General features: G+C 47.6%; 1 protein-coding gene across 3 annotated transcripts; it reads right to left on the reverse strand.

Annotated features, from left to right (window-relative positions):
• Positions 1–85: 85 nt before the first annotated feature.
• Positions 86–27,094, reverse strand: BIN2 (bridging integrator 2). 3 transcript variants are annotated; one of them, XM_044994348.1, is made up of 13 exons: positions 27,001–27,094; positions 21,785–21,865; positions 21,260–21,314; positions 19,900–19,994; positions 16,865–16,960; positions 16,366–16,473; positions 15,752–15,837; positions 12,814–12,889; positions 11,088–11,170; positions 8,740–9,772; positions 6,673–6,747; positions 4,719–4,814; positions 86–1,842 (listed from the first exon to the last, which is right to left on the reverse strand). In XM_044994348.1, the coding sequence occupies exons 1-13, from the start codon at positions 27,076–27,078 to the stop codon at positions 1,732–1,734; spliced, it is 2,073 nt and encodes a 690-aa protein (XP_044850283.1). In that variant the 5' UTR covers positions 27,079–27,094; the 3' UTR covers positions 86–1,731. The 3 variants fall into 3 exon arrangements, with proteins under 3 accessions (XP_044850283.1, XP_044850285.1, XP_044850284.1); XM_044994350.1 differs by lacking the exon at positions 27,001–27,094 and having other exon boundaries at positions 21,260–21,377; positions 21,785–21,841; XM_044994349.1 differs by lacking the exon at positions 27,001–27,094 and having other exon boundaries at positions 21,260–21,380; positions 21,785–21,837.

The following is a 27,094-nucleotide window of genomic DNA, read 5'->3' on the forward strand; positions in this document are numbered from 1 at the left end:
GAAACAGACAAAATACGAGAGGCCACAGTTGAGAGCCCTTCCCACCGACGGATAGACGCACACACAAAGGTCAAGAATTACGCAGCGTGGTGTCTTTATTGAAATATCTTGGGATTTAAAACCGTGGCCAAATTTCTGGTGCTAAGATGCCGCCGTGAGTTATTTATTGCTGTTTTCTCACTGACCCTCCCCAAAGAAACGCCTTTTCTGGAATAACAGGATATTGAGGCCAACCCCAGGGACCAAGCCTTGTCACGCGAGAGCCCGCAGCTCAAGGGGCTCCCTTATTTGGTTTTCATTCTAAGATCTTGGCTGTTTTAGTATTGGGGGAAGGGGCAAAACTATTCTGCTTTAGGGCCCCCAGTGGGCTAACACCGGCACTGGTCACCATCATGTGCCTTGGGGACAATCACCAGTAACCATGCACGTGGCAGAGAGAAACCGCAGCGTTGCCGAGGAAGTGAGGGAAGCAAATCTTTTGTGGATTCAGCCCCAATGAATGGTGCATTGACATGACCACGCAGCTAGGGTGACCAGACAGCAAATGTGAAAAATCAGGACAGGGAGTGAGGGATAATAGGAGCCTATATAAGAAAAAGACAAAAAAAAATCAGGACTGTCCCTATAATATTGGGACATCTGGTCACCCTACCAGCAGCATGAGCAGCGGGTGAACCACCTGCTGGGGGAGGCTAGCCCCTGGCCGCCCCCCATCAGAGCCCCCCTCAGTCCTGGAGCACCGGGTGCGTGCCCCCGCCCCAAGATCCCCACGCACAGGGTGGGCAGCGCGTGGCCCCCACAACTGAGCACAGGGCAGGTGGTGCGCAGTCCTCAGCCCCCCAAGCACAGGGCAGGCAGCCCCAGCCCTTCCTGTCCCCCACCCCTGAGCGCTGGGCGGCATAGCCCCAGTGTCTAGGACCCCCTAGCTATCCCCAGTCCCGTCCGCCCTAGCCCCTGCTTGCTGCTTCCCTGAAGAGGAGGGCCTTGGGGGCAAGCAGGGCTTTGGGGAGGAGCGTGGATGTGGCCACGCCGGGCTGCAGCCTCTGCGCCACACCACCCATGACCAGCAGAGCCACACAATAACTCCTGCCCCTCCAGATTCTGAACCCAAGCGGTCAGAGCAAGCCCCCCAGCTGAAAAGCATCCCCAAGGCAGCTGGGCCTTTCCAGGGTCTCATGGAACCTAGCTGGCAAAGGGATTAAGGCCCTGATTCACCAAAGCATGGAAGCCCAGGCTTAAAGCTAAGCACACGAGTAGCTGCAGCTATTTCCATTGGGATTACTCGGGTGCTTAAAGCTAACCATGTGCTCTCTGGAATCTGGCCTTCACTGAGCATAAATGCCGGGGTTTTGAAGCATAAGGCTAAAACACCCCCAACTATGCTGCAGTGTGTTCAACCAATGCTTCACTCTTTGTTTTGCCAAACAATTTGGGACAGCAAATTCCCCGATATTTACGGCATGGGGAGGTTCGGGTTTCTGTGCTTTTTCTAAAGGCCGTGCAGCAGGTACTGTGGAATCAAACTGAAGCTTGTTCCTACGCCAGCTCCATTAATTCTCCCACTTACATTCATTTTGTTTGGAGAGACGGGTTTTCTCTCCCGTCTCCACATGCCCTGTTGCAGTTTGACATTCTGAATCTGATTACAAGTGCAACGTTACTGCTTTGAGAGACACATAAATAGTTCCTGTTTCCCTCCCACGCCGCCCCAGCCGCTTTGATGCGCTGGAGTCATTCGGAGGAGATGGGTCTGATAAGCTCTTGGGGGAAAGTTCTCTTCTGTAAGAGATCCCGGTTCACCTTCCAGTCGCTCTCTTTGAAGCCTGTGAGAAATCCTTCTTCCTGCGGAGAAAATACAAACCTGGATCAGGACCAGTAGGAAGAGTGGAAAGGAATTTCTAAGGCTGAGTAGCAAGAAAATGTTCCTGACAGTGAGGTCTGTTGGACTGTGAACGTTTCCCAAAAGTTGCAGGGTAGAGGCATAACTTGGGACATTTAAAACTAGATTAGATGCAGCAGTACAGAATAATCCTGCACTGGGTTCAGAGAGATGGACTGGGTGGAACCTAGCCAGTCCTTTCCATTTAATGATTCAAAGAGGAGTTCTTTGCTTTAAAGTCACCTAGGATGTGTGGAAACCCAGTTCCTGTTAATTCTAACCGGGGTTTCTGAGTCTATTAGACAGCTCTGAAAAATCCAGCTTTAATACTGGATTCTCTTTAGTTTTACCCTCTTGCGACAGCATCTTCATCACAGAGACAGTACACAGATTCAAGAGTGCAGATCACTGGTCCCCAACCTTTTCGTCTGGCGGGCGCCAGACGAAGGACCGTGGCGGCAGTCGAGCATCCGTCAAAATGCCGCCGAAACTGGGGCATTGGGGACCCTTGGTGCAGATGAAGGAACCAATTGATGAGCTGAGTGGGAAATGGTTTTCCTATCCTGTGAGTTTGAGGTTTTGAAATTTTGTCCTGTCTCAAATCAGGCTGAAAAGTCAAAAGCTCACAATTTTTTGCAACCTGATAGTTCAAAATTTATTTTGCATCCAGTCCATTAAAATGTTTAATTTAGATTTCGATTAAAAAAAAAAGAAGCTTTTAGAAACAGCTAACTAAAATTTCAAACTGAAAAGTTATTTTGAATCAGAAAACAAAACACTTAATTTAGAAAACGTTGTAATGGGTCATTTCAACAATTTTAAAGTTCCCCCCCGCCCCCAAAAATTTTCTAATCAGATTTGTCAAAACCAACCCTTTCCCATGTTTCTGTGAGCTGGCATTTTCTGATGGAAAAAACATGTCATCAGAAAATATCCAGCCTGCTCTACCAATCGGCCTTTAAATCTCTTCACCAACAGGAAGTGACTTATCAGCACCAGGGAAGTAGAGGAGGAAGGAGCTGGGAGATCAGTTAATGATTGACTGAAGGTTCTACCTAAGAGAGGAATGAGAAACAGACGCATGCTGCTGCAGGCCCTGTGCCTGCATTTTATTAGGCCTTATGCTCATGGGACAGTTGCACTTGTAGAGGGTGACCAGACATCCCGATATTCAGTCGTTTGTCCCGTGTCCCGGGACGGATGTATGGTCGGGACGCCATTTGTCCCGATATTCTGGCTCGGTTTTTTTTTGTGTGCTTTGGCGACGCTCTGGACCTGCCCCCCCATGTGTTCATGTAATCTGGTCACCCTACACATATATAACTGAAGGTATGAATTTAAACCGGAGCAAACACCGCACAGACACTTGGTCTACCCAGTTCTTTTACTAGTATAATGATGTCTGCTAGAGGTGTGATTTTTTTTTTTACCCAAAGTTCTACCAGTACAACCCCTAGTGTGGGCTTATAATTATACCAATATGGTTTATTCCCCTTCCTGTACGGTATACCTGCACCCACCCTAACGGGAGTCATATTACTTTAATTATACCAGTATAGTTAAAGCAGTACATCTTGTCTGTGGGTATGTCCAGACTACCCACCGGATCGGCAGGTAGTGATCGATCTATCGGGAATCTATTTATCGCGTCTCGTCTAGACGCGATATATCGATCTCCGAATGTGCTCCCCTCGACTCCGGAACTCCACCAGGGCGAGAGGTGGAAGCGGAGTTGATGCGGGAGCCGCGGCTGTTGATCCTGCGCCGTGAGGACGGGAGGTAAGTCAAAATAAGATACCTCAACTCCAGCTACACTATTCCCGTAGCTGAAGTTGCATATCTTACATCGACTCCCACCCCACCCCCAGTGTAGACCAGCCCTGTGTGTGAACCTAAACACTTAATCTAGTTTAAGAGTGGTTTACTTCTGGTTAGCTCAATGCTAGCTTTACACTTGAAGGCTTTGCTGCTATAGCTATACCAATATACTAGACTGGCAAAGTGCTCCTAGAGTGGATGCAGCTTATACCAGCAAAACTGTGGTTTCACCAGTGTAATTTATTTCAGTGCCCTTCCCCACCCGCTCCAGTGAGAGAAAAGTGCAGTTTTGCCGGTATAACTGTAGCTACACTAGGGGCTTTTGCTGGCTGTATTGGTCACAAATCACACCTCCGACCGACATTGCTATGCCAGCAAAAGTTTTTAGTGTAGATCTGGCTTTAGTCAATTAGAAAGAGGTTTAATTAAACCAAAATAAGAGCATCCACACGTTGCCTTTTGCACCAGTTAAATTGTCTTTTTTAAACAGATACAATTTAAAGTTAGAAGCAGCAAAGAATCCTGTGGCACCTTATAGACTAACAGACGTTTTGCAGCATGAGCTTTTGTGGGTGAATACCCACTTCTTCGGATGCAAGAAGTGACTTGCATCCGAAGAAGTGGGTATTCACCCACGAAAGCTCATGCTGCAAAACGTCTGTTAGTCTATAAGGTGCCACAGGATTCTTTGCTGCTTCTACAGAACCAGACTAACACGGCTACCCCTCTGATAATTTAAAGTTAGACTGTGAAGCTTTCCCACGTAGACAAGCCCTTACCTACGGAGAGAAGAGACTGCAACAGGATCAGATCAGGTCCCACATACACAGTAGGCAGCAACAGGAAATTGCCAAGACATCCCATCCCCCCTTATGGAATAGTCAGGCCCTTTGTTTTCAGTTTTTATCAATTTTTACTGAAAGTTTCCTGTTATTTGGTTTTTACCAACTTTTCACCCAAATTTTGGAAGTGCCGGAAATCCCACGAACCGCCTCCCCGCTCTGGAATGAGAGATGGTTACCTGGCCCTGAGAGTTGGATACCACCAGAATTATCTCCCCTTCCCTGAACTGCAGATGATTTTCATCGTCTGACGTGTGAGTCTGGATTGCTTGAGCCTGGAATGTGAAAGATGGGATTAGTGAGAAGTTACTTTCCTTGTAATCACTGACCCTTTCCCCAGCAGCAGTGGAATTTGGATAGGTACATTGTGTCAGAATGGTGCAATTGTCTTTGGATAGCCACATTCCATACCATGTGTCATTGCTTAATTAGCAGGTCCCTTTCAGATGATACCCCAGGGAGCAGCACATACACCCAGACTGGGAATACTGCTAGGAACTGCTGCTTTACATTATTTAGGGCACAGACGCCAAAAAAAATATGCATCTGAAGGCAGAATTTGGCCCTTGGAACCTATTTTTTTTTTTAAGTAGCGATGGAGCAGGCAGGCAGGCAAGAACGTGGATTCCCCTGGGATTATCCCGCCTGCAAGTCCAAAATGTGTGTGTCCCTAAAACGTGAATGCGAAGGGTGCCGCTGGTGACATCTCAGGAGGGCAACAATCCCCCCTCCCGCAAGCTGCTGATTGTATCACATTGTTCACTCTGCTTGTGTGTGGTGCCGCGTTCCCCTATCTGTTATCTGCACTGTCTATAATTATCAGCTCTTCCTGGCAGACCCTATTTTGTGTTTGTTCAGCACTTCCCGCAAGGGGGCCCAGGTCTCGGCTGGTTCCCTAGGCACTACCGTAATATGCATGATTAATAGTAGTAATTAATAATATTGACAGAGGCCAGGACTACACTACAGAGTTTCGTCAACATGGTTCTGACGGTCAGAGGTGTGAAAAAAAACACACCCTTGACTGACACAGGTATGCCGGCAAACCCCCCTGTGTACATGCAGCTATACCAGAAAAAGAGTCCTTTTGCTGGTATAGCTTATGTTGATGTGGTTTAACTATACTGGGAAAATATCTCCTCTTGCTGGCATAAGCAGCGTCTCCACTGGTACAGCCGGTGTAGTGTCAACAAGCTCCCTGGCACCAGTGAAACACAAAATTCTTTTGCTGAAGGTCAGCCTTTGAATCAACCCCAGCTGTGTCATCATTGGGAATTCCTATTAGAGTAGCACTTAGAGGCCCCAGCTGGGATTAGGACCCTGGTGATAGGTGCTGTACAAACCCATAGGATGAAATGGTCCATGAAGAACTTACAGTCTAAATAAATAGGATAAAGGATGGGAGGGGAAACAGAGGCAAGAAGCAACTTGACCAAGGTCACACATCAGGTCAATGAAGAGAATCCTGGTCTCCCGACTCCCAGGCCTGTGTCCTAGCCACTAGACCAGCTCTGCTCAGCCTTATGTTACAGCAGATAGTTGATATTTCTTAGAATACAAGAATGGCCAGACTGGGTCAGACCAATGGTCCACCCAGCCCAGTATCCTGTCTTCCGACAGTGGCCAAGGCCAGGTGCCCCACAGGGAATGAACAGAACAGGGAATCATCAAGTGATCCATCCCGTCGCCCATTCCCAGCTTTTGGGACTCGGCTAGGGACGCCATTGATGGACTGATCCTTCATGAACTTACCTAGTTCGTTTTTGAACCCTTTTAGAGTCTTGACCTTCACAACATCCTCTGGCAAGGAGTTCCACAGGTTGACTGTTGTGTGAAGAAATACTTCCTTTTGTTTGTTTTAAACCTGCTGCCTATTAATTTCATTTGGTGACCCCTGGTTCTTGTGTTATGAGTAGGGTGACCAGATGTCCCGTTTTTAAGGGGACAGTCCTATTTTTTGGGCCTTTTTCTTATATAGGTGCCTATTACCCACCATCCCCTGTCCCGTTTTTTCACAGTTGCTGTCTGGTCACCCTAGTTATGAGAAGGAGTAAATAACACTTCCTTATTTATGTTCTCCACACCAGTCATGAGTTATAGACTATCATATCCCCCACTTAGTTGCATTCTTACCTTGAAGAGGAAGTCCACAGGCAGCTCATGGCTGCTGCTGCCTGTTTCACCATCTGGGATGAAGCCAAACATGATCTGAAATCAGAAAGACATTTTATGGGTCCAGTTACTCTAGCTTCTTTGCCCAGGCACAGAACTATCCCTTTGGGCTGGCCCTCTTGGGCTGCTGGTGGCCTCACAGACTAAACAGAAAGCAATTTTGCAAAATAGTTTTTAGAAAATACGATGCAGGAGCTATAGTTGGGAACCAGAACTAATCCGGTCTTTCAGAGTCCCTGCTTCCTTCAGTGGATTCCCAGATCTTCTGGTTTAGATCCAGATGCTGCTACTCTTACATGGCCAGCCGCCCTCTGGAGAAACTGAGACTACACCCAGAGTGAAGCACTAACAACTGCGTGTCAGGCAGGTCCGGCGCTTCCATTAGGCGACCCTAGGCGGTCGCCTAGGGCGCCAGGATTCGGGGGGCGGCATTTTGTGCGCTCCCCACGGGGCGCACAGGAGCTTCCGGTTCCGTTCCCGTCGCACCGCCGAAGAAGGACCTTCTGCCGACGTGCCGCGGAAAACAGCGGCAGGCAATTGAGCAGCTCAATGACTGCCGCTGTAGCCTGCGGCATTTCGGCGGAGGGTCCTTCTTCGGCGGCGCGACGGGAGTGGAACCGGAAGCTCCCGCGCACCCCATGGGGAGCGCACAAAATGCCGCCCCCCCAAATTCTGCCTAGGGCGCCAGAAACTCTGGCACCGCTCCTGGTGTCAGAATAGGACAAGCTGACCCTTCAACATTTCCACTCCTCAGTCAGCGCCCATCAAGGAAGAGATTCACAGGTGCAGATCACTAACGGGGGAACGCTAAGCAGCTTCATGTCCGTTGGAGGAGCTTTGCACACAGCACGGATCACTTGCTCCTCATGGGGAAAGCCACAAACTTGGGTTAAACTTTGCTTATCCTCATCCTATCACCCATACTGCAATAGCGCCTAGGAGCCCCAGTCACGGACCAGAACCCCACTGCGCTAGGTACTGTACAATGACAGCGATTGGATGCAGTTTGTTTCCTCCCAAATAGGCTCTCCTTTTCACGGCTGATGACAAGGAGCACGACCAGGCCAAGTGAGTGTGCTTGTTTTTAAAACACAGGCTGACTGGAAATGCCTTTTGCCGTGGTTTCGGGACAAGAGATTCACAAACTCCATTATAATTCAGCAGCAGTTGGGTGCCTAAATCCCTTAGGCCCCTGTGAAAATCCCAGCCTTACCATGCAACAAGAGCCTGGGAAATGGATGGGTGAGGGAGAGGCTAAAAATACATGTTGATCTTCAGGGCACTTGTGAGCACTTCTGGGTGTGGGAAAAAACCTCCCATTTGGGAGGGCTGGAGCCATAGAGAACGTATCGGTGTGTGAGAAATAAGTCCCAGCGTTAGAGTGGCAAAAGCCGGGCACACAGGAGATCAGCTAGTAGGAAAATGCTGTGCACCCTCCTGTGGCTGTCTAAATAATAACAAAACACTCACTGATGTCCCTGCTGTTTCTCGGTTGACGGGTTTTTCTGACACACCTTAATGACTATCCAAACACAACTGGGTTTGGAACAAAAGGAGGAGAAAACTAGTTTTATTCAGCAAATACTTTCCTATTCAACCCCAGTAAAAAAAAGCAACCCACATCATGGAGAGCATGCTCCCCGGAGTGACCCAATTCCTTGCTGCTGGGAACTGCTCTCCTCCCCGCATTGCCCTGCAAGCTGAACAGGGGAGCCTTGGAAGCTGGGAAACTTGCAATATATTTTGCAGCGAGCAAATTGCTTTTCAGCTGCAAAGGATCCTGTAGGCAACAGACCCAGGCCCTGGTTGTCAGTAACATTTCCAGCAAGGACACATACAATTCAAACGGGTCTCCTCTCTGGGTCCTGGCACCTCACGCCCGGCTTCTCCAGTAGCCTCCCTTTCATCTCCTCAATGCACCCGCTTGCTCATTACTCGCATGTTACAACAGATACCTGCAATGACCTTGCTTCAGGCCACTGGTCAGCAGCCAAACCCTTGTTCCACATTCATTCTGTTGTCTCTTACCTGCGTTTCAGTCACCGTTGGGGAAACGTTTAGTTCTTCCATGCTCCCCTCGCTGCCCCGGTCCTCTTCGGCCTCCCTGCTTGGCTGGCAAATGATCCGCTCAGTCTCTGGCTCCTTCTGGCCATTGGCCCGTTCCGTTGCTTCGGGTGGACTGGAGCCACTGGTGCTGGCTGGGTCTTGATGGACTTCGTGGACTGGGGTGGGAGGGGGAGAATCTTTGTCAGGAGGGTACGTGGCATTTTCAGGGCAAACTAAAACCTCACCGAGGGGCATCCCGTTTCCTGGCTGCCTTGATTCTTGCTGGGGAGCTGGGGGTTGGGTATCTCCTGGTGGCTCTGTCTCCTCCCTGAAGTCAGGTGAAGGGGGTGCTTGCAGAGATGGGATTTCATTGCTCGCCTGGAGTACAGAGCATTCCTTTCCCCCCTGCAGTTCATTAGCGTCAGCCTCAAGGCTCTCTGGAGTCTGGGTTTGGGCTGATGCACCATCAGAGGGTGGCGGAGACGTTTTGGCTTTGCACACAGCCTCAGCTATAGCGGCAGATAGAATCGCCGCAGCCGTAGCTGCTGCAACATCTTCAACTCCCCGGTACAACCTCTCTGTAGCTCTGCTGGGTTGATCCAGAGTCCTAGTTTGATTTTCATCCTGGAGATCATTGGCACCGGAAGACTCTGCCTTCACCTCTGCTGCTGACAGGGATTCTCTCTTGTCATGCGTCAGAACAGCAGGAGAGATAGGTGTCTCATCCTGGATTTCACTGGCACCAGAGGACACAGGCTCCACGTCTGCTGCTGACATGGACTCTTTTTCGTCGGGTGTCAAAACAGCAGCAGGAGATGCCGGCCGCTCATCCTGGATTTCGCTGCCACCAGAGGATGTGGCCTCCCCCTCTGCTGCTGAAGAAACAGATTCTCTCTTGTGACACATTGAATTGTCAGGAGGCAGCTCAGGGGTCCCATCTGCAGCATTTCCCAGTGATGTGAAAACGACAGGAGGACGGCTCACTGGGGAGGAGATGACCAGCGAGCGCCTGTTACTGCATTAAAGAAGACAGTGCTTTTACTTGCATAGGCCGTTCTGTGACACAGGTTACCTAAGTACTTTGCACCTACTCCAGGATGCTGCACTCTACATTAACACCCCCCCCCCCCCATGCATATAACCCCAGCAAGAGTACAACCGGGCCGTAGGCTCCAAACAGACAGACTGCAATAACCAAAATGCACGTTTCCTAGATCCCCAGACGTCTTTAACTAATCCCTGTGTAGTGACCGTCAGCTTGGCCTTCACCAGGGATCTCCACAGCTAAAGCATAAGCCTCTAGGACGAACTAAAGGACGAACTCCCCGAGCTTTGAACTGCAGCAGACATTCTCTCTGGGTCAGGCCCAGCGTAGGGATGTGAGGTCTAAACCACACCTTAACCAGTGGGTTATATTGGCTGAAATGTGTGAGATTGCCCTCCTGGGGAGGCTGGATTTTAAATACTCCAAGACTCATCGAGGCAATGACTATACTCAGTTAGATTTCTCTTCACTTCCCAGCGATAACGCTATAAAAATCCAGTATCAAAAACACACACGTTGACCAAAGTGCGTCCGGCCAGGAGTTCCACCCAGGGGTTCTGAGGATGCTGCTCCAGAGACAGAGGTGAAGATTTTTTTTTAAAAAGCGACTAATGATTCCAAGGTGCCAACATTTGAGACACATTTATGGGCTCTGATTTTCAGAGACCAGGCACTCAGCACAGTTTGAAAATTAGGCCTCATTAAGGAACCTCAGCCCAGACTTCCGAGGGTTGAGGCACCTCCCACAATCAATAGCCCGATTTGGAAATCTTGGTCAGAGTCTTTGTTCCAGCTTTACGTACACATCATTATTTTGTGATTTACTGCATTTTATTTATATTCATTTAAAGAAACAGGAAACCTCAGAGAATCCTGGCTTGAAGGCATGGGAGAACATTCTCCATAGTTCCTAAGGCCTGGTCTACACTACAAATTTAGGCCGACAGAAGCCACCTTACGTCGACCTAATAATATATGTGTCTACGCTACCAGGTCTCTTCTGCCAACTCAACACTCCTGTAACATCAAATTAATTACTCGACCTCTGCAAGAGGAGTAGCTTTTAATTCGCTGTTGATGGGTCGGCAGAGAGGCAGCATAGACGCATTAGTGATGCACGAGAGAAGCTTAAGTTCCATCGAAAGTCAATGGGAAGTAGGAGCTTGACTCACGTGAGGTACTTTTGAAAATGTTCCTGATCTAACATGGTGCCCAGCGCTCCCCGTGTTTGAGATTTAGCATCCCTCTAGACCTCATCTCCCATGAGAACCGGAAAGCCATTTACCTCGACACCCCTTTAATGATAAAGACTTTGCTGGAATGCTGCTTTTCCAGTTTGCTCATCACCTCATACAAGTCGTGGTTCAGCTGAAAACAACGGGAGAGAAGCAAACATCAGAACCTACAATGAGATGATACTTCACAGCTTTCTCTTCTTGTATCAGGGAGAATTCGTTCACGTGGTTTCTCTTCACAACCCTGCGAGCATGGACTCCTGCTCACCCACTGTCTGAATCACTACAACATGGACTATCTAGACCAGTGTTTCTCAGCCTTTTTGATACCAGGGACTGGCTTGCTGCCTTCCTAAACCGTGTCAGGGAAATCTCAGGGACCGGCAAGGAGACTGCCACGGACCGGTCATTGAGAAACACGGATCTAAATGACTCAGGACAGGAAGTTGCTTCTGGAGGAGCCCCATGGGCGGTGGGTATCAAAGGCTGCGGGAAGCTGAGGCACCCCAAACAGCCTTGCATGGCCCTGCCCATGCTCTGCTCCCAGACCCCCTCCTTCCCAGTGCTGCACTCCAGGGCGGGGGGGCTGTGCCACCTGCCCACCCATGCACCCGATGCTCCGGGGCTGGAGGGGGGGGGCACCACCCAACCGGTGCTCCAGGCCTGGGTGGGGGAGGGAGGGCACACCACCCGCCCCGCCCTTCTGGTGCTCCGGGACTGGGGTGGGCTGGGGTGGGGTGGGGTAGCTGCTCTCTGGGCTCTGGTGGGAGGGGTGGGGCCTCAGGCGGGAGGGGCAGGTCAGGCTGGGGGCTAGGCTCCCTGAGCCTGGGGTTCACCCACCGCCCATGAGAAGCCCTCTTTCTCCCTTCCCTTCATTTGGGGCTGCATTTCCCTCCCCCCACATTCTCCAAATCTTCCCTTTAACCAGGACATAACAAGAACCAATGATTGGATGTTAGAGCCAGACAATTTAGGATTGTAAATCAGGCAAAAAAAATATTTAACGGCGAGGGTGATCGAACCATTGCAAGAAACTACTGAGAGAACTGGTATCTCGAGGTCTTCAGATCAAGATTAAAGCATGTCAAGAAGGTGTCCAGTCAAACACAAGTACGCAAGACAAATCAGACTCCTGAAAGGGGGACAGGCGTCTGGAAAGGTTGAGAAGCACTGACGATTGATCGAAGAGTCCCTTTAAAAATCTATGACCTTATCTATGAAAACCCCGTTCACAAGGCTCTTCTGGCAGCACTGGGACATGCTAGTGACGAGTCTGGTTAACACAGATTGTCCGACAAACAGGAGAGCAACATTTAGATGGAAAACAAATTCCTTGGATGAACTCACAAGGCCAGTGAGGGAATCTCTTGTATTGGACCAACTTCTGTTGGCGAGAGACACAGGCTTTTGAGCTTACACAGAGCTCTTCTTCAGATCTGGGAAAGGTACTCAGAGTGTCACAGCTAAATACAAGATGGAGCAGATTGTTTAGCGGAAGCTGTTAACACATATTTCAAGGAACCATACAAGTTGAAGTGGCCTGTTAAGACCTTTCCAGTCATGGCGGGAGGAGGGAAAACACAACTAGGACCAGAGGTAGGTGACTACAGAGCCCGCAGATTTTTTTTTAACCTTCCTGTTCTCTAGGTGGCAGCAGAGGGCGATTACTATTAATGCTCAAAGGAACAGTTTTTAAAGCAACTGAGACTGTTACTAGGAAAACACATTTTCTGTGCGTCATTTAACAGGTTCTTATTTTAAGGGCCAGTCTCTCACCTTACTCATCTCCTTGTAGAAGATATCTCTTAAATTGGAAATATTCTGGAAGATGGTCACGTAGCAAGCAATGCGGCTGTTCAGAAATAAACAAACAAAAAAGCAAATTGAGTCATGCCATGCAGTGAAAGGAACAGAAGGTGAAGAAATGAAAAGAACAGGTTGGAATAACAATTGGGTAATCGATGATCGGAACAACTTACCCTTAGGCTGCAATGGAGTCTCCATAACTTGAAGTCTAGAGATCAAGACTGTCTTTTTAAAAAGAGACGCTTTAAGACCCTAACTTCTGTTAGAACTAATGCAGAAGTTACTGGGTGAGGTTCCTTGGCCTGGGGTATGCAGGAGGTCAGACCTGATGTCAGAATGATCTCTTCTGGCTTTTAACTCTAGGACTAGTAATGCTAATCACTCTGCACAGCTATCGATCCTTTTTGTGAGATTTCACATCACTTTATATCCAGAGCACTATGAAAGCTTCAGCTTTACTGTAGCCATTTTATAGATGGGGTAACTGAGGTAACAGAGAGATGAATGGTCTTGTGGGTATATGGCAGAGCTAAGAATAGAGAACAGGAGTCCTGATTCCCTGTCCATTACATTAACCCCTCGAGTATACCTGCTTTCCCAGCTGTCTTGGTACTCCATGAGCTGGATATGTCCTCCGTGTCACTTAACGAATCGAGCTGGAGAACTGGCAAATTGAGCAGAGCACTGATGCAAAAGCTACCAGTGGAACTGGCTGGTAGGCAGAAGTAAAGTGGCACATCTGACTGGTCCACTTTTATCTCCCCCACCTTGTCTCTTGAATGTGCTGGGACTGGCATGGCTTCACCAACACTGCATGTAACTGTTCTACTGTGCTCAGTTCTCCATCTGTAAAATGGGAATTACAATATTTCCCTGACACGGATGGTGTGCGGGTACGTTTGTGAAGCAATCGCATAGTATGGGGATGGCCCCCAATCTAAGAATATAGATCACAGACATCATGCTTCCCCCTTTTGCAGGTAGGGAAACTGAGGCACAGAGCAGTTAAGTGATTTGCCCAAGTGCATACAGGAAATATGTGGCAGAGCCAAGAATAGAACCTGTCTGGAAAACTTTAAAAAAATATTTTTTTTGTTGCAGCCAAATTTTTTTTTGCGAAAATGCATTATTTCGACTGACCTTTGATGGAATGGCTGCTCAGGTCCGGAATGGACTTTCTGAAGCAGGGAAGAAGAGAGACAGAACCTGACTTTTTTTTTTTTAAACCAAAACGGACATTTCAACCCAATTCCGTGGTCACAGAAAGGTTTGAAAGGTTTTATTTTTGTTCCAATATGGAGCAAAGCCCAAACTTTGAACCCTTGAAAGTTGTTACGAAATGGAATGGTCATTCTCCAGTCTACCGGGATTTCTATTCTATATAGGTTCTTATACAGTGCTCATCATTGTAACATCTGAGCACAATTTAAGAACCTATACGGAGATCTAGTGTCTGAGACCAAGGGCAGAGTCTTAACCGAAAGACCATGATAGAAACTAGCATTAACTACTGCTCTTGGCCTGGTCTATTCCAATACAAACTGCTTACAAATTAAAATGAGTAAAACGTGTCAGTAAATTAACAGAATTTCTAAAAGCCACGGATATGGCAGGGAGTCGGGTAGCAAAAAGACACTGCAGGATGACAGGGGGCACGCACAGCAGCTCTTGCAAACTGATAGATCATATAGTTTCGCTCCAGTTTGCGTAACCTTTAATTGTCGCCCTTTCAAACGAAGAAACATACAAATGTAATTCACAGTATTATTACACAGTACATCGGCCACCTTCTCATTTGTGAACCTCTACTGCCATCTTTTGGTCATTAAATCATCGGAACTTTTCAGGCACAGCTCTCAAAGCACTTTCACGGGAGGGCACTCAGCGGGACAAAAGGAAGGGGAGGTTAAGGGTACGTTTCCCAAATTTGGCTGTGAATTTTGGGTTCCTGTTTTGGAACACTTAATTTTAGGCGTCTTAATGCAGAGTTCAGTGTCTAACTTCAGAGAGCGACATTTTGGCCAGTGTCTTTCCTTAGGACACAATTATTTGGTAAAGCAAGAGAAGATGTTTACCTTGTGTGCTATAGATTTGTTGAATTGGATTGTGTATCACATTGTTGCATGGCTTGACAAGAAGATAACTAGCGTTGGCTGTGGAATTGTTTCATCTAGTCTCCCCCCACCCACCCTGTCCCCAAAACAGGCAGCAGCTGAACTGTGACCAACCCCCTCCACCCAATTCAGCTATCTGTGGGGTGGGGAGAGAGGATGTGGTTTTAACGCGTAAGATTTGAGAAGCTGGGGGTTAGAAGCTAGAAGGGTGACAAGGACCCATATTCATTAGAACTCCAGATTTTAACTCACATCAGATTTTTTTTAAAATGTTTGTAGACAAGTTACTTTGCATTTCTTAATTCCCAGCAAGAACCTTGGAACTGAAGGCGTTTAGTATACAGGTGAAAGATTTACTCATACTTTCCTCCGATCTCGATACTAACACTAAACCCTATTGCCTATCAGGCAAATATACCAGTGGAATAAAGAAACTCATTCCCCAGCATCCGAAGAAGTGAGCTGTAGCTCACGAAAGCTCATGCTACAATAAATTTGTTAGTCTTTAAGGTGCCACAAGTACTCCTGTTCTCATTCCCCAGGTAGGTTTCGCTGCCATTCTGCACCCCTGCTATGACCTGTCTCTGCCATAGCGCAGGGCAGGGGCAAGCTGAATTTTGCTTGGGAATTAAGAATGAGACGCTCTCTGTTGTGCCATGGAAATGAACATTTTGGCTCCCCTGAATCCTCCTGATTACATGCAAGTTCTCCTACATTTAACTTGCCCCTTTTATGCTGCTCTTTAAAGCAGGGTGATTTTCCGGCTGCTTTAGCAGGCAGAGATGTGACGTTACCTGTTATAAAGAACTGGGAGCTCCTCTCGAAGTTCTTTGTTAAGATCCTCAAACACAGCCTGAGCTTTGTAGAACTCCTCTTCAGCCTGCGTGACGGAAGGGGACAGCAGTCTTCAGACACAGCAGTGTGCAGGAGGCATTAACAAAACAGACGAGCTGAGCTGTGGAGGTGAGATCCGAACTCGGCGCTACGAGAATCTTTGCACGCAGGAGCTCCAGATACGCTAGGTAATTGGAAGTCACTTGGGCAGCTAGAGTCAATCCCCCCGTCTCAGAGACTGGCAACAGCCCTGCTGCTTTGAGGCCCTGTGAGATGCTTATCTGGGACTCACCCCAGTATTCAGCATTGAAGGTGCAAAAACCATGGGCACAAATAGTTGCACGTGGAATGACACGAGCAAGTCACTTAATGACCCTTCTCCACAAGGGTCATTGCAGGCAGAATTATTTGCGCTGCAATTAGGTGCAGGTGCAAAATCGTGTCCGTTAGGTGTGTCTCGTAGGCCACGGTGAGGCCCAACTAAAAGCCAGGACTGATCAGGGCCGGATGGAGCTGAAGCTCTGAGTTACATGGGAGCGGCTCCTAGGTTCTATTCTGCATGGGCAGCCTTTACCTTTGCAATCTTAGCATCATCCTTCTTCTTGGCATTCTGCAGCGCCTCCAGGTGATGCCTGGCGCTGTCGTAATCCACCAGCTTCCGCCCCCGCTTAGCGATTCGCTCCTGGTCGGAAACCAAATGCATGGAAGGTGAGTTCGTTCAGGAGGAGAAGGATCTTCGCACAGTGAGCGGTACCCTACTGTTCGGTACCTTCGAATCCATCCACAGCCCTGCTCAAGGGTGTTGTACCCTATAGCTGCACACCTCACCCAGTCATACTGTACCTTGAACACCTGGGACACCTCACAACCAATGTAGCTTGTGCCTAGCACACGGTGCGTTGTCTCTACCACTGTGCTGTGTACTCAGTAAGCAGGGCAGTATCTGTTTACATTGCTGCCCAGGGCCCATCCCGTGCTGCTTACTGTAAATGCAAAGCCTCCTACTTTAATTTGTTGTGGGGTTGGCAGGCGGCTTTCTGAAAATACAGCCTACGTTTACGCTGGACGGGTACCTTAATTTCACCAAACTGAGCCATGTAGTTCTCCATGGTTCTCACCGCCTGGTCAGCTAGTTTTTCCTCATAGTCTTCCCACAGGAGGTCATTGCTCTGGAAATAAACACACGTGGGACATTTGAAGGGCTGCTGTGTCCCAAGACTCTCACCTCCACACTTTGTTCCCTAGACTGATCCGGGTCAGGATGGCTCGGTGGCTAGGGGGACTAGGCTGGGATTTGAGTAGACCCAGGTTTAGTCCCCTTGTTTGCCACAGGCTGCATGACCTTGGGCAAGTCACTTAGCATCCCCGTGCTTCAGTTTTACACATGAGATGAATGGCGGTTGCCTACCTCCCGGAGGCGTTGTGAGGATAAATACTTTAAAGACAGCTCAGGTACTGTTGTGATGGGTGCTCATAAGTACTATGACTAGATACAATTAATGCTCTTCAGTGGATCATCGAAGGCTTCATTATAAAATAAACAGAGCAGACAATTATCCTTCCAAACGATACGCAGGTGCCTGGGTCTGTGTGCGCATTTGTGTTTTCAATTAGTCAGTAAATCCCGTAGAGCATGGAAACTTGGTGAGACCTTCCAGGCGGATTTGGAGACTCCAGGCACAAAGCTATTCGTGTTAAGCCTCTGAGTTGGCTTTGAAAAGGACAGCCCCTGGTCTTACGCAGCGCTGGGGTTGCTGTGCTGCTCCCAGGATACGAGAGAGACACAGGGTGGGCGAGGGGATATCTTTTATTGGACCCACTTCCGTTGGTGAGAGAGGGGAGCTTCTGAACTGACACAGAGCTGAAGAAAAAGAGTCTTTTTCCCCTAGGTCTCTGCATCAGCTTGGAAACGTGTCTCTCTCACCAACAGAAGTGGGTCCACTAAAAGATATTGCCTCACCCATCTTATCTCTCTAACCACTTATCTGTAATACCCATCGCCCGTCTAGCCAACTCCTACCACAACAAGGCTCACGCTGAGTGAAGCTTTGAGGGGCTGCTGCAATATAAATCATCATCCAGGCCTCCATCCACATGTGGATACCTTAGGGAAAGTCCAGAACAAAGTGAAAGTTGCCTATTATTCCTTTTCTATACACTTTAGGTACTTATATGGCTCATTTGAGCATCTCAAGCTCTTTCATGTATTTTTTTTTCCCCCTCACAACCCACCTGGGAGGTAGAGCAGAGCTCTTATCCCCTGTGACGCATGGCTAGAAAAGGTTAAACATCCTGCAAAATAAGTAACCCACAGAAGACATGTGGGGAGATAATTTTTGTGTATTTACATATGCATGAGTAGGGTGGACAATGTAATGGACAGTCCCTGTCTATGCTGTATTCTGATCATTCAGAGGTCAAAAGAACATCCTATCATGTAAATGAACTGTAAACCCCGGACATCTCAGTATTCATCTCTCTTTGAAATGTGCTGTGAATGGTGGAGGAACAAGCAAATGGCCTTATGTTAATTTGTATAGCTCAGTACCGGTGATGGACCTCCTTCAAAGTCATCCTAATTACCTTTTGTTCCCTGAGGAACTCCAACTTATCAAAAGACATGAAATTGTATATAAGATCCTTGGGTCCCCTGATTCTGCCATCTCAGATCTGCTTAGACTTCCTCAGGGGAAGTTTGTGTTGCAAGACTGAGGTCCCAGTTATGCTGGGACGCCCTAAATGTGAGATTTGGGCATTGGACTATGACCTATGCACCGAACTCTAAAGGAACTCTTTGCAACTACAGAGGTCACCATCTCTGCTATGAATCTGCACCTCAGTGAATTGAACTCATGTCTGTATTGATCTTTTATTAACCATACTCTCTCTCGTTTTTTTAATAAATTTTAGTTTATTTAATAAGAATTGGCTGTAGCGTGTATTTGAGTAAGATCTGAAACATTCGTTAATCTGGGAGGTGATGTGTCCGATCCTTTGGGATGGGTAGAACTTTTTCTTTTATATGATGAAATAAGATTTACAGAAATGTTCATCATATTTGACGTGGGTACTTGGATGGAGGCCCGTATGGTAATAAGGTAATAAAGAAGCTGTTTTATTCTGGTTTAGTAAATCTAAGTACTGGAATATCCACTAGCTTTTTGGGGTTTGGCTGTCCCATTCTGTGCAGTTCACCCTAATTGAGTGACCACAGCTGGCTCCCCACTAAGATCCTGGTCACAGTGGCATAGTCATGCTTGGATACATATTACCACAGGTTAAGGGTTTTTGGATCAGAACCACACGCTTGTCAAAATTTTAATTTTGATATTGGAGAGTTTAAGGGTTAAAAATCAGTTACAGTGAGTGACCCAGGATCAAGACCCTGACAGAAAAATCTGAGAAGAATTGTGCTCACAGATAGGGTGAGCAGATATCCCGATTTGATAGGGACAGTCCCGATTTTTGGGTCTTTTTCTTATATAGGCTCCTATTACCCCCCCCCCCCTCGCGATTTTTCACACTTGCTCTCTGGTCATCCTACTCACAGAGGGGGTTGTCTTTTAAGCAAAAGGCCCCAGAGCAGGAACTGAAAAATCTGTTAATTGTCAGTGATAAGGAAGCAGACCCAGCGAAAATGCTTGCAGCAAGAAACCAGCAGCTAATACTTGAACAAAAGCAAAAAAAAACAAAAAAAAACGCTGATATGGAAGGAGAAGCCACTGAAAGAGAACACCAGTGTTTTAACATGAACAAAGAATGGCATATGTTTGATTTCAGGAACTAGAAGCTAAGGCAAAAGTGGACAGACTTAAGCTCCAACTCAAGAGAATAAAGGAACAACAGGAACTGTATCATTTGGGAAAGCCAGGTCCTCTCAACAGCAAAGATGGGGCTGGATAGGTAACTGAGGCACAAAAGAGGTTAAGTGACTTGCTCAAGGTCACACAGGAAGTCTGTGGCAGATCAAGGACTTGAACCTGGTTCTTCCAAAAATACAGGCTAGTGCCCTAACTGGACGAGCTGTCTTATTACACCACTCTTCAGTGAATGAAGATTTTCTAGCTAGCGTTTCTTGCCCAAGGGAAGATTTCATCCCATCTCTTACCTCCGCAATGGCTTTCAAGTCCACGTGTCCATCCCATTCCACATTGTAAATTTCGTGCAGGGTTTCCGCCACTTTCTTGGAACTTTCGTGCATCACTGGAAGAGACAACGCGGCATGTGGCAAAACTGCTACCATCCCAGAGTCATTAGCACCCCTTAAGCCATCTTCCCGGCTGCATCATTAAAGTGTAGAGATACCCTTGGAGTCTCCCTGTGAAGCCTTCACCCCCTGATGTACACACATCCCGTAGGAATAAAAGACCATGACATTAACGAAAGTCAGGCACTCAAGAGAATAAAACCCAAGGTGAACGTGGTAAGTAAGCAAGTTTGGGATAAGGGGAAAGCTGTCTGACTGGATCCAGGCATGGCTTCTCCAGGCACATGATGGTGGGAGGCCATTGGGTAGCTGGAAGCATTGGCATTGATCCTTGAAGGTTTAAAATTCTTCTTCAAAAGCCGTTTCTAAAGGTTGAGCTTTTCTAAGCCTCCCAGGGGATTGAGATGCACAGTTCCTCACTGAAATGAATGGGATGTGTGTCTAAATCCCCTAGGAAGGCTTTGAAAATGTCAGCCCCAAGACTGTAGCCTTCCAACACTGAGAGGTATGGCAAATACAGGTAGGAAGGGTGGTCTGGTAGTGGAATTGGGACTCAGGAGACCTAGGTTCTACACCCAGCTCATGCAAGACACTTAGTCGCTCTGTGCCTCAGTTTCGCATTTGTAAAATGGAGAGGATAGCATTGCTCTACCTCATGGGGGAATTGGAAAGATAAAGCCCATTGAGGATGCTGAAACATTCAGAAACTACACCGATAGGGGCCATATAAAAACTTAGATAGATACCCATTTTACAGGCAGGGTCAGTGAAGCAAAGCAACTGTCCAAGGCCACAGACGGAGCTAGTATAAAAGGTGGGATTAGAACGTGGTTGTGCCTGGCTCCCAGACCTGGTTTGGAATGCTAAAAAGCGTCATACCTCTCACTCTAAAACAAATGAGGCACCTAGTGTTGCCAATCCCGCAATTTTATCTCAAGTCTTGAGTTATTTGATATTTTCCCTAAAGCCCCAGCTCCTGGAGTCATGTGGTTAGGTGAAAATCTCCACTTTTATTAAAAAAAAAGTTCCTAGACCTCATGGTTGCAGAGAGAGGTTTGAAAATGTGATCTAAGCATGACTCGAGAGATTCAGAAGCCAAATAAAAAGAACCTCAATTTTTTTTTCTAAATTCTCATGATTTTTAGGCCAGTCTCATGATTTTTTTCAAGGCTCTGGGTTGGCCACATGGTGTGTCAGCAGCGACGTGGCAGGGAGCCACACAGCAAAAAGTAAGTTTGAAGAAGGCACTGGGGCGTCATACCTTTCACAGCGCTGAGGAAAGCCTTAAGGTCCTTGTAGAGTTTGTGGCCTTCAGTCTGAAAAGCAAAGAGCCACAGGGAGGGTGCGTGTCAGCAGCTGGCGTTCTCCACCCTGCACTTCTGCTACAAACAGCGAGAGGCAGAATTCACCACAGCAGCCACAGTGGGGAAGGTGAATGGAGCAAAGAAACCTGCCCTGCTGGAGGTCAAGCAGTGGCTTGTTATGCCAGAGCGTGGCTTTGAAAGAAAACCAGCCTCTCTCTCACCCCTCTCCAATATCTCATCAGACACCCTCTCCCCCTAGTTCCTGATCTACGCCCCTTCTGCTATATGGGAGATACCCCGCCGCTGCTCCTTCCTTCACATCTCAGGAGATTCCCCCTCCCTCCAGATGTTCAGCAACCCTCCCCCCACATCTCTCAGATGAACCCCCCATGTCCCTGCCCCTCCCGTATTTTAGAAGAGCCCTCCCCCACCCTCTGCCCCTATGTCTTTCAGGATCTCGTCTCCCTTCAGTCAGACCCAACCTGTTGCTGCTGGAAATCGTAAGCACTTTGCTCGAACTGCTCATCTTTGGTTTCTACCGTCTTGCCCAGTTTCTGCAAAACCTGGAGGTAGAAGAAGACACCAAGTTTAAAAAAAAAAAATCTCCCTGGTAAAAACTCTTAAAATATACAGGGTGCTATGAAGTTCCCATTTTAATCTCTCACGATGAGCCAGTGCAGCACCTCGTACAATGGGGCCATGATCTCAGATGGAGAATCTAGCCACAACTGTAATTAACAACAATTACTAATCATTTGAAAGTTATTTCCTTGTAATCTCTCATTCCATGTGTAGCACCAGGCACAAAGGGGCCCTGATATCAGCTGAGGCAGCTAAGTGCTACTAATTGTATTAATATTAATAATTTGAAAATTATTCTCCTTTCAGCTGGAACATGTGACTATTAGTAATTTTCAATTGCACGTAGGTTTATAGATTAAGGCCAGAAAACACCATGATCTAGTCTGATCTCTTGCACAACACAGGGCAGAGAATTTGACCCAGCATTTCCTGAATAGATCCTGCTACCTATTTTGAATCCTCATCTTGTGTAATTATTTTCCAAATGAATTTCACTGAGGATGCAGATTTAAAAGCTCAATGTAAGTTCATCTTTGAAGCAAAACAAGCTTCTGTTTGGTAAAAGCTTAAACTTGCTGCAGTCTGAGCCACCCAGGGAAGATGACATGCAGCGGAATTTCAAAATCCCCACTTTCCTCCGTTTGCATCAAAGATACTCCAAAATAAATGGAACCCATGCGGTGCACCCCCTAGTGGTGACTGGGCCATACTTAGAGATTGATGAGGGTTTTCTGCAGCCTTGGCTAGCTCAGGTAGTAGAAACTTATACTCTTGGATCTGGAGGTCCCAAGTCTGATCCCTGCTACTGACAACCCACCCAGGTACATGTCATAGTGGGGGCCTGTAGGGGGATTTGAGCTGGCTTGGGGCTCAGAAGGAAGTGTGTAATACACGTCTATTCCAGCTTGGCACTCTGACGACCCATTCAGGGGCTCAGCCGAACGCGTACTGCACTTGGGTAAGCTCTGCACGCAGGCCTCCACGTTTAGAAATAGGGACTTAAGCATGTGCATAAGTACTTAGTTAAACAGAGATGCTTTCCTGACTTGAGGCCAAGCCAGAGCAGAATATCCAGCACCGGCCGCCATGTCTGTGGGCTCAGTTTTCTCTTTAAATCATTTTGAGCCTGGTGTTGTCTGATGGTTCAACAAGACTACATGGTTGGAAACATTCTGAAGAAGTGAAATAACTAGTCATGCTGTACTCTATAAAGCGGAAGCAGCCCATCTGGAATCCAGGTCAGCTAACTTCTCCCCACTCCAACATGTGCCGGTCAGTGACATGCCCAACCTCAGAGAACATCTGCACCTCAAAGCTTCTCTCTTCTCTCCTCTGGAGTGTCCCATCGTTACTCTCAAAATCCTCCTCCTCTTGAAAAAGATTTCCGCCCCCCCCAATCAAATAGCTTCAATTGGATGAAGAACAAAGTTCTGGGAGATTAAACCCAAATGGGGAAGGGATCTTGAAATACAGAACATGGGAGGAGGCTGGCCTGCAGAAGTTGGTTTCTTTGAGATCAGAGGTGTGTGTGTTTCGTAGATTGCAAGGCCAGAAGGGACCATTGTGATCATCTAGTCTGACCTCCCGGATAAAAGAACAGGAGTACTTGTGGCACCCTAGAGACTAACACGTTTATTTGAGCATAAGCTTTTGTGGGCTACAGCCCACTACATCGGATGCATAGACTGGAACATACAGCAAGAAGATATTTGAACTGCCCCAAAATAATTCCTTTGGACGCATCTGTTTTACAAAAAACATCCAGTCTTGATTGAAAAATTGCCAGTGATGGATAATCCACCATGACCCTTGGTCAATCTTTCTAATGGTTAATTATCTTCACAGTTAAAAATGTATGCCTTATTTCCGGCCTGACTTCACTTAGCTTCACCTTCCGCCCATTGGATCGTGTTGTACCTTTCTCTTGTAGACCAAAGAGCCCATTATCAAATATTTGTTCCCCAGGTAGGTACCTAGCGTCTCACCAGGAAGACAGGGTTTCCCAGGAAAGTTGTGAAGGGACCACATCTAGACAGTTCCTTTCAGCGGGATCTGCACATATTATTCAGAGGGTAGCTGGTCCCGGATGTTTTGGACAATGTGTAGAAATTCTACCCAGGTTATTGAACTACATGAAATATCTACAAGAGAAGAAGGCTCCATCCAATGAGCACAGAAACAATTCAACAATCTACGATTCATATGTGGCCCCCATGATCCGAGGGCCTCAAAATTTTTAATGTTTTTATCCTCAGCACCCCTAGGAATATTGCTAGCACCCCCATTTTGCTGATGGGGAATTAAAGACACAGAGAAAATAAAGGGCTTGTCAAAAGTCACCCAGAAATTCTGGGTCGGAGCGGTAGAGCAGGGAATGTACTTCAAGGGAACCTAAGAAGAGACAATACACAATAATTCAGTCTCCAAAGGCTTTTCCAAACCACTTCCTCTTTCTCCTCCGAGATGCCAAATGAAAATCCACGTTCTCATAGTTAAGCACACCACCACTTTCTGGCGTGCTCAAAAGTTTCTTGCCTGTGTTTGTGGTCAAACAAGAGCAAACGCCTTTCTGCATGTTCACACATCTGAATTCTGGAGGCGTAGAGCCAACGCTACCCTACGTGGGTGTAGCTGACGAACAGCAGCTCAGGCCGACAACGACCCAAACTTGCAAACAGCCGTGAAGGCTGAGGTCCCTTCCAACCCTGATATTCTATGAAGATCATTCCAGCTGGCAAGGCGATTTACAGGACGGTAAAATCTGAAACTGCACTTCCCCAGAATAACTTTGCAGATGGTGCTCCAGATGCCTGCATGCAAATTTAGCACTAGAAACTGCTTGCAGTTTAGCATCAGATTGACAGCCCTGGAGACCAGAGCCTTCTGGGTATCTCCGAGAACAAGTACAGCATGGACAAGCTTCCTCACCCTGCTTCTATTCTTACTTTGGATATATCAACTCTAAATCAGAGATGTCACTGCAGCACATGTCAACATACTCAAGCTAGCTTTGATCTAGCTAATTTGCGCCTAGTCTACACGGTGGGGTCGATGTAAGATACGTAACTTCAGCTGAAGTCAACGTATCTTATTTCGACTTACCTCCCGTCCTCACAGCGCGGGATTGACGGCCGTGGCTCCCCCGTCGACTCCGCTTCCACCTCTCGCCCTGGTGGAGTTCCGGAGTCGACTAAAAGCGCGTTCGGGGATCGATTTATTGGGTCTAGGTGAGACGTGATAAATCAATCCCCGATAGATCGATGGCTACCCGCCGATCCGGCGGGTAGTGTGGACGTACCCTTGGGTACCAATAGCAGTGAAGCCGCAGTAGCATGGGTTAGGGCTAGTTGCCCAAGTTATGTACCCAGGATCCTGGGTGAGCTTGTACAATACGTGCTGCCCTGGCTTCATTGCTATCGGTACCTGAGTTAGCTAGAGCAAAGCTAGCTCGGGTATGTCTACATGTGCTGCGGTGAACATAAGAATGGCCATACTGGGTCAGACCAAGGGTCCATCTAGCCCAGTATCCTGTCTTCCGACAGTGGCCAATGCCAGGTGCCCCAGAGGGAATGAACAGAGCAGGTAAACATCAAGTGATCCATCCCGTCGCCCATTCCCAGCTGCTGGCAAACAGAGGCTAGAGACACCATCCCTGCCCATCCTGCCTAATAGCCACTGATGGACCTGTCCTCCATGAACTTATCTAGTTCTTTTTTAAACCCTGTTATAGTCTTGGCCTTCACAACATCCCATGGCAAGGAGTTCCACAGGTTGACTGTGGCTGTGTGAAGAAATACTTCCTTTTGTTTGTTTTAAACCTGCTGCCTATTAACACCTCTGATTGCAGTGTAGACATACCATTGGAATAGAAGGATAATTCATCCAAGGTCCATGCAATCTTTGCTCCCTACTGAGACTACCAGCTGGGAAAAACCTATTATGTGACCAGTAGGCCCCATTCAATGAGACTCAGATACTATAGAAAGATGGAGGCCAGTTAGCACTGCTCACACGAGAGGATTGATAGGATGAGGCTCAAGGTAGCTAAATCAGGGCTAAGCCATCATTTCTACTGCTGTCAAACCTAGAGAGGCCTTTTACAGGTCAAAGCCCCAGAACGCTGAGCACCATAAAAACTTCTAAGACGACAGTTGTCCATTGGAAACCAGGTGGAGATCACCCCTAACTGTTTTCCACACAGGCCACCACCCGCCATCAAATGTCACTCACCCTAAAGGGGAGATGCAACGCCAGTGACAGGGAGGTGAAAGATTCAGCTAAGGATTTCTGTGCTTTGGTCAAAGGGGGCTGGTCTATCCTGACTTGGACAGCTTGGCTACATCCTATGCCAGAGTGAAACGGGCGAAACATGCTTTCAGAGATGCTGCACTTAAAAAGGAAGAAATACCAAGGCTAGAGGAACCAGCAGAGGCCAGCTCTATTTCTACCCACTTCCTGAGCCCAGCCCCCATCTCTTCCTGATACAAGTTCATAAAAAGAGAGTTTAGGCGGTTGGCTCGTGCTAGCATTTCTGGAGTTAACTCCACTTGTCAGCCCTCTGCCCAGTTCTGGGCTTGCTCTCCTCCCAAAGGAACTGCCCTCAACCACTCAGTACTTGCAGGCAACCGCCCCTCGGCATCATTGTCCGTGGCAGACACATTTTGGGTGACAAGGTGATGTTTTTGGGGAAGGTTTGAAGGGTGACAATGCAACTCAACTCCTCAGAGAGCTTCGGGGATAGGTCGAATCAAGGCCCCCTCTGTAGTAATTGTAGGTAGCACTCCACAGAAGTTAAACTAGGTAGAGATACAGGCTTAATACTCTCTATTATTATTTTTCTGTTAAGAAGAGCTACCGGGCAGCACTCTTGCTATCATCAAAGCAGCTGTCTCAGGACATTTCATAATACCGTTGAATTATAAATACCATAATGATTGCAAAAGCACTGGGAATTAGACACACACAGGCTAGTGCTCCAAACATGCCTCCCACTCACTCACTCTGTTGCCTAGCATGATTTTTCAGCTCCCTAAGGAGCTGGACAATTGAAAGGGGATGCTACATTCTGAGCGTTCCTTGCAAAGGCACAAAGCAGTAACAAATGAATGAAGCGTACCTTCTCCTGGGCTCGGCTAAATCGCTTTTGGACCTGCTTTGCAAACTGCCCGGCTCCTCCCGTCTTACCGTCTGCCATGGCTGCAGCTCACAGT

This window comes from Mauremys mutica, chromosome 20 (assembly GCF_020497125.1).
Source record: "Mauremys mutica isolate MM-2020 ecotype Southern chromosome 20, ASM2049712v1, whole genome shotgun sequence".
In the NCBI taxonomy this organism is placed as follows: Eukaryota; Metazoa; Chordata; order Testudines; family Geoemydidae; genus Mauremys; species Mauremys mutica.

What these genes read in the sequence shown, in the direction of transcription:
- BIN2 (XM_044994348.1), bottom strand. Translation starts at nt 27,078, where the DNA reads ATGGCAGACGGTAAGACGGGAGGAGCCGGGCAGTTTGCAAAGCAGGTC. An exon ending in TTAGCCGAGCCCAGGAGAAG is followed by an intron (nt 21,866 to 27,000) that starts GTACGCTTCATT and finishes TTCTACCTCCAG; the next exon opens with GTTTTGCAGAAACTGGGCAA. An exon ending in ACGATTTCCAGCAGCAACAG is followed by an intron (nt 21,315 to 21,784) that starts GTTGGGTCTGAC and finishes TTTGCTTTTCAG; the next exon opens with ACTGAAGGCCACAAACTCTA.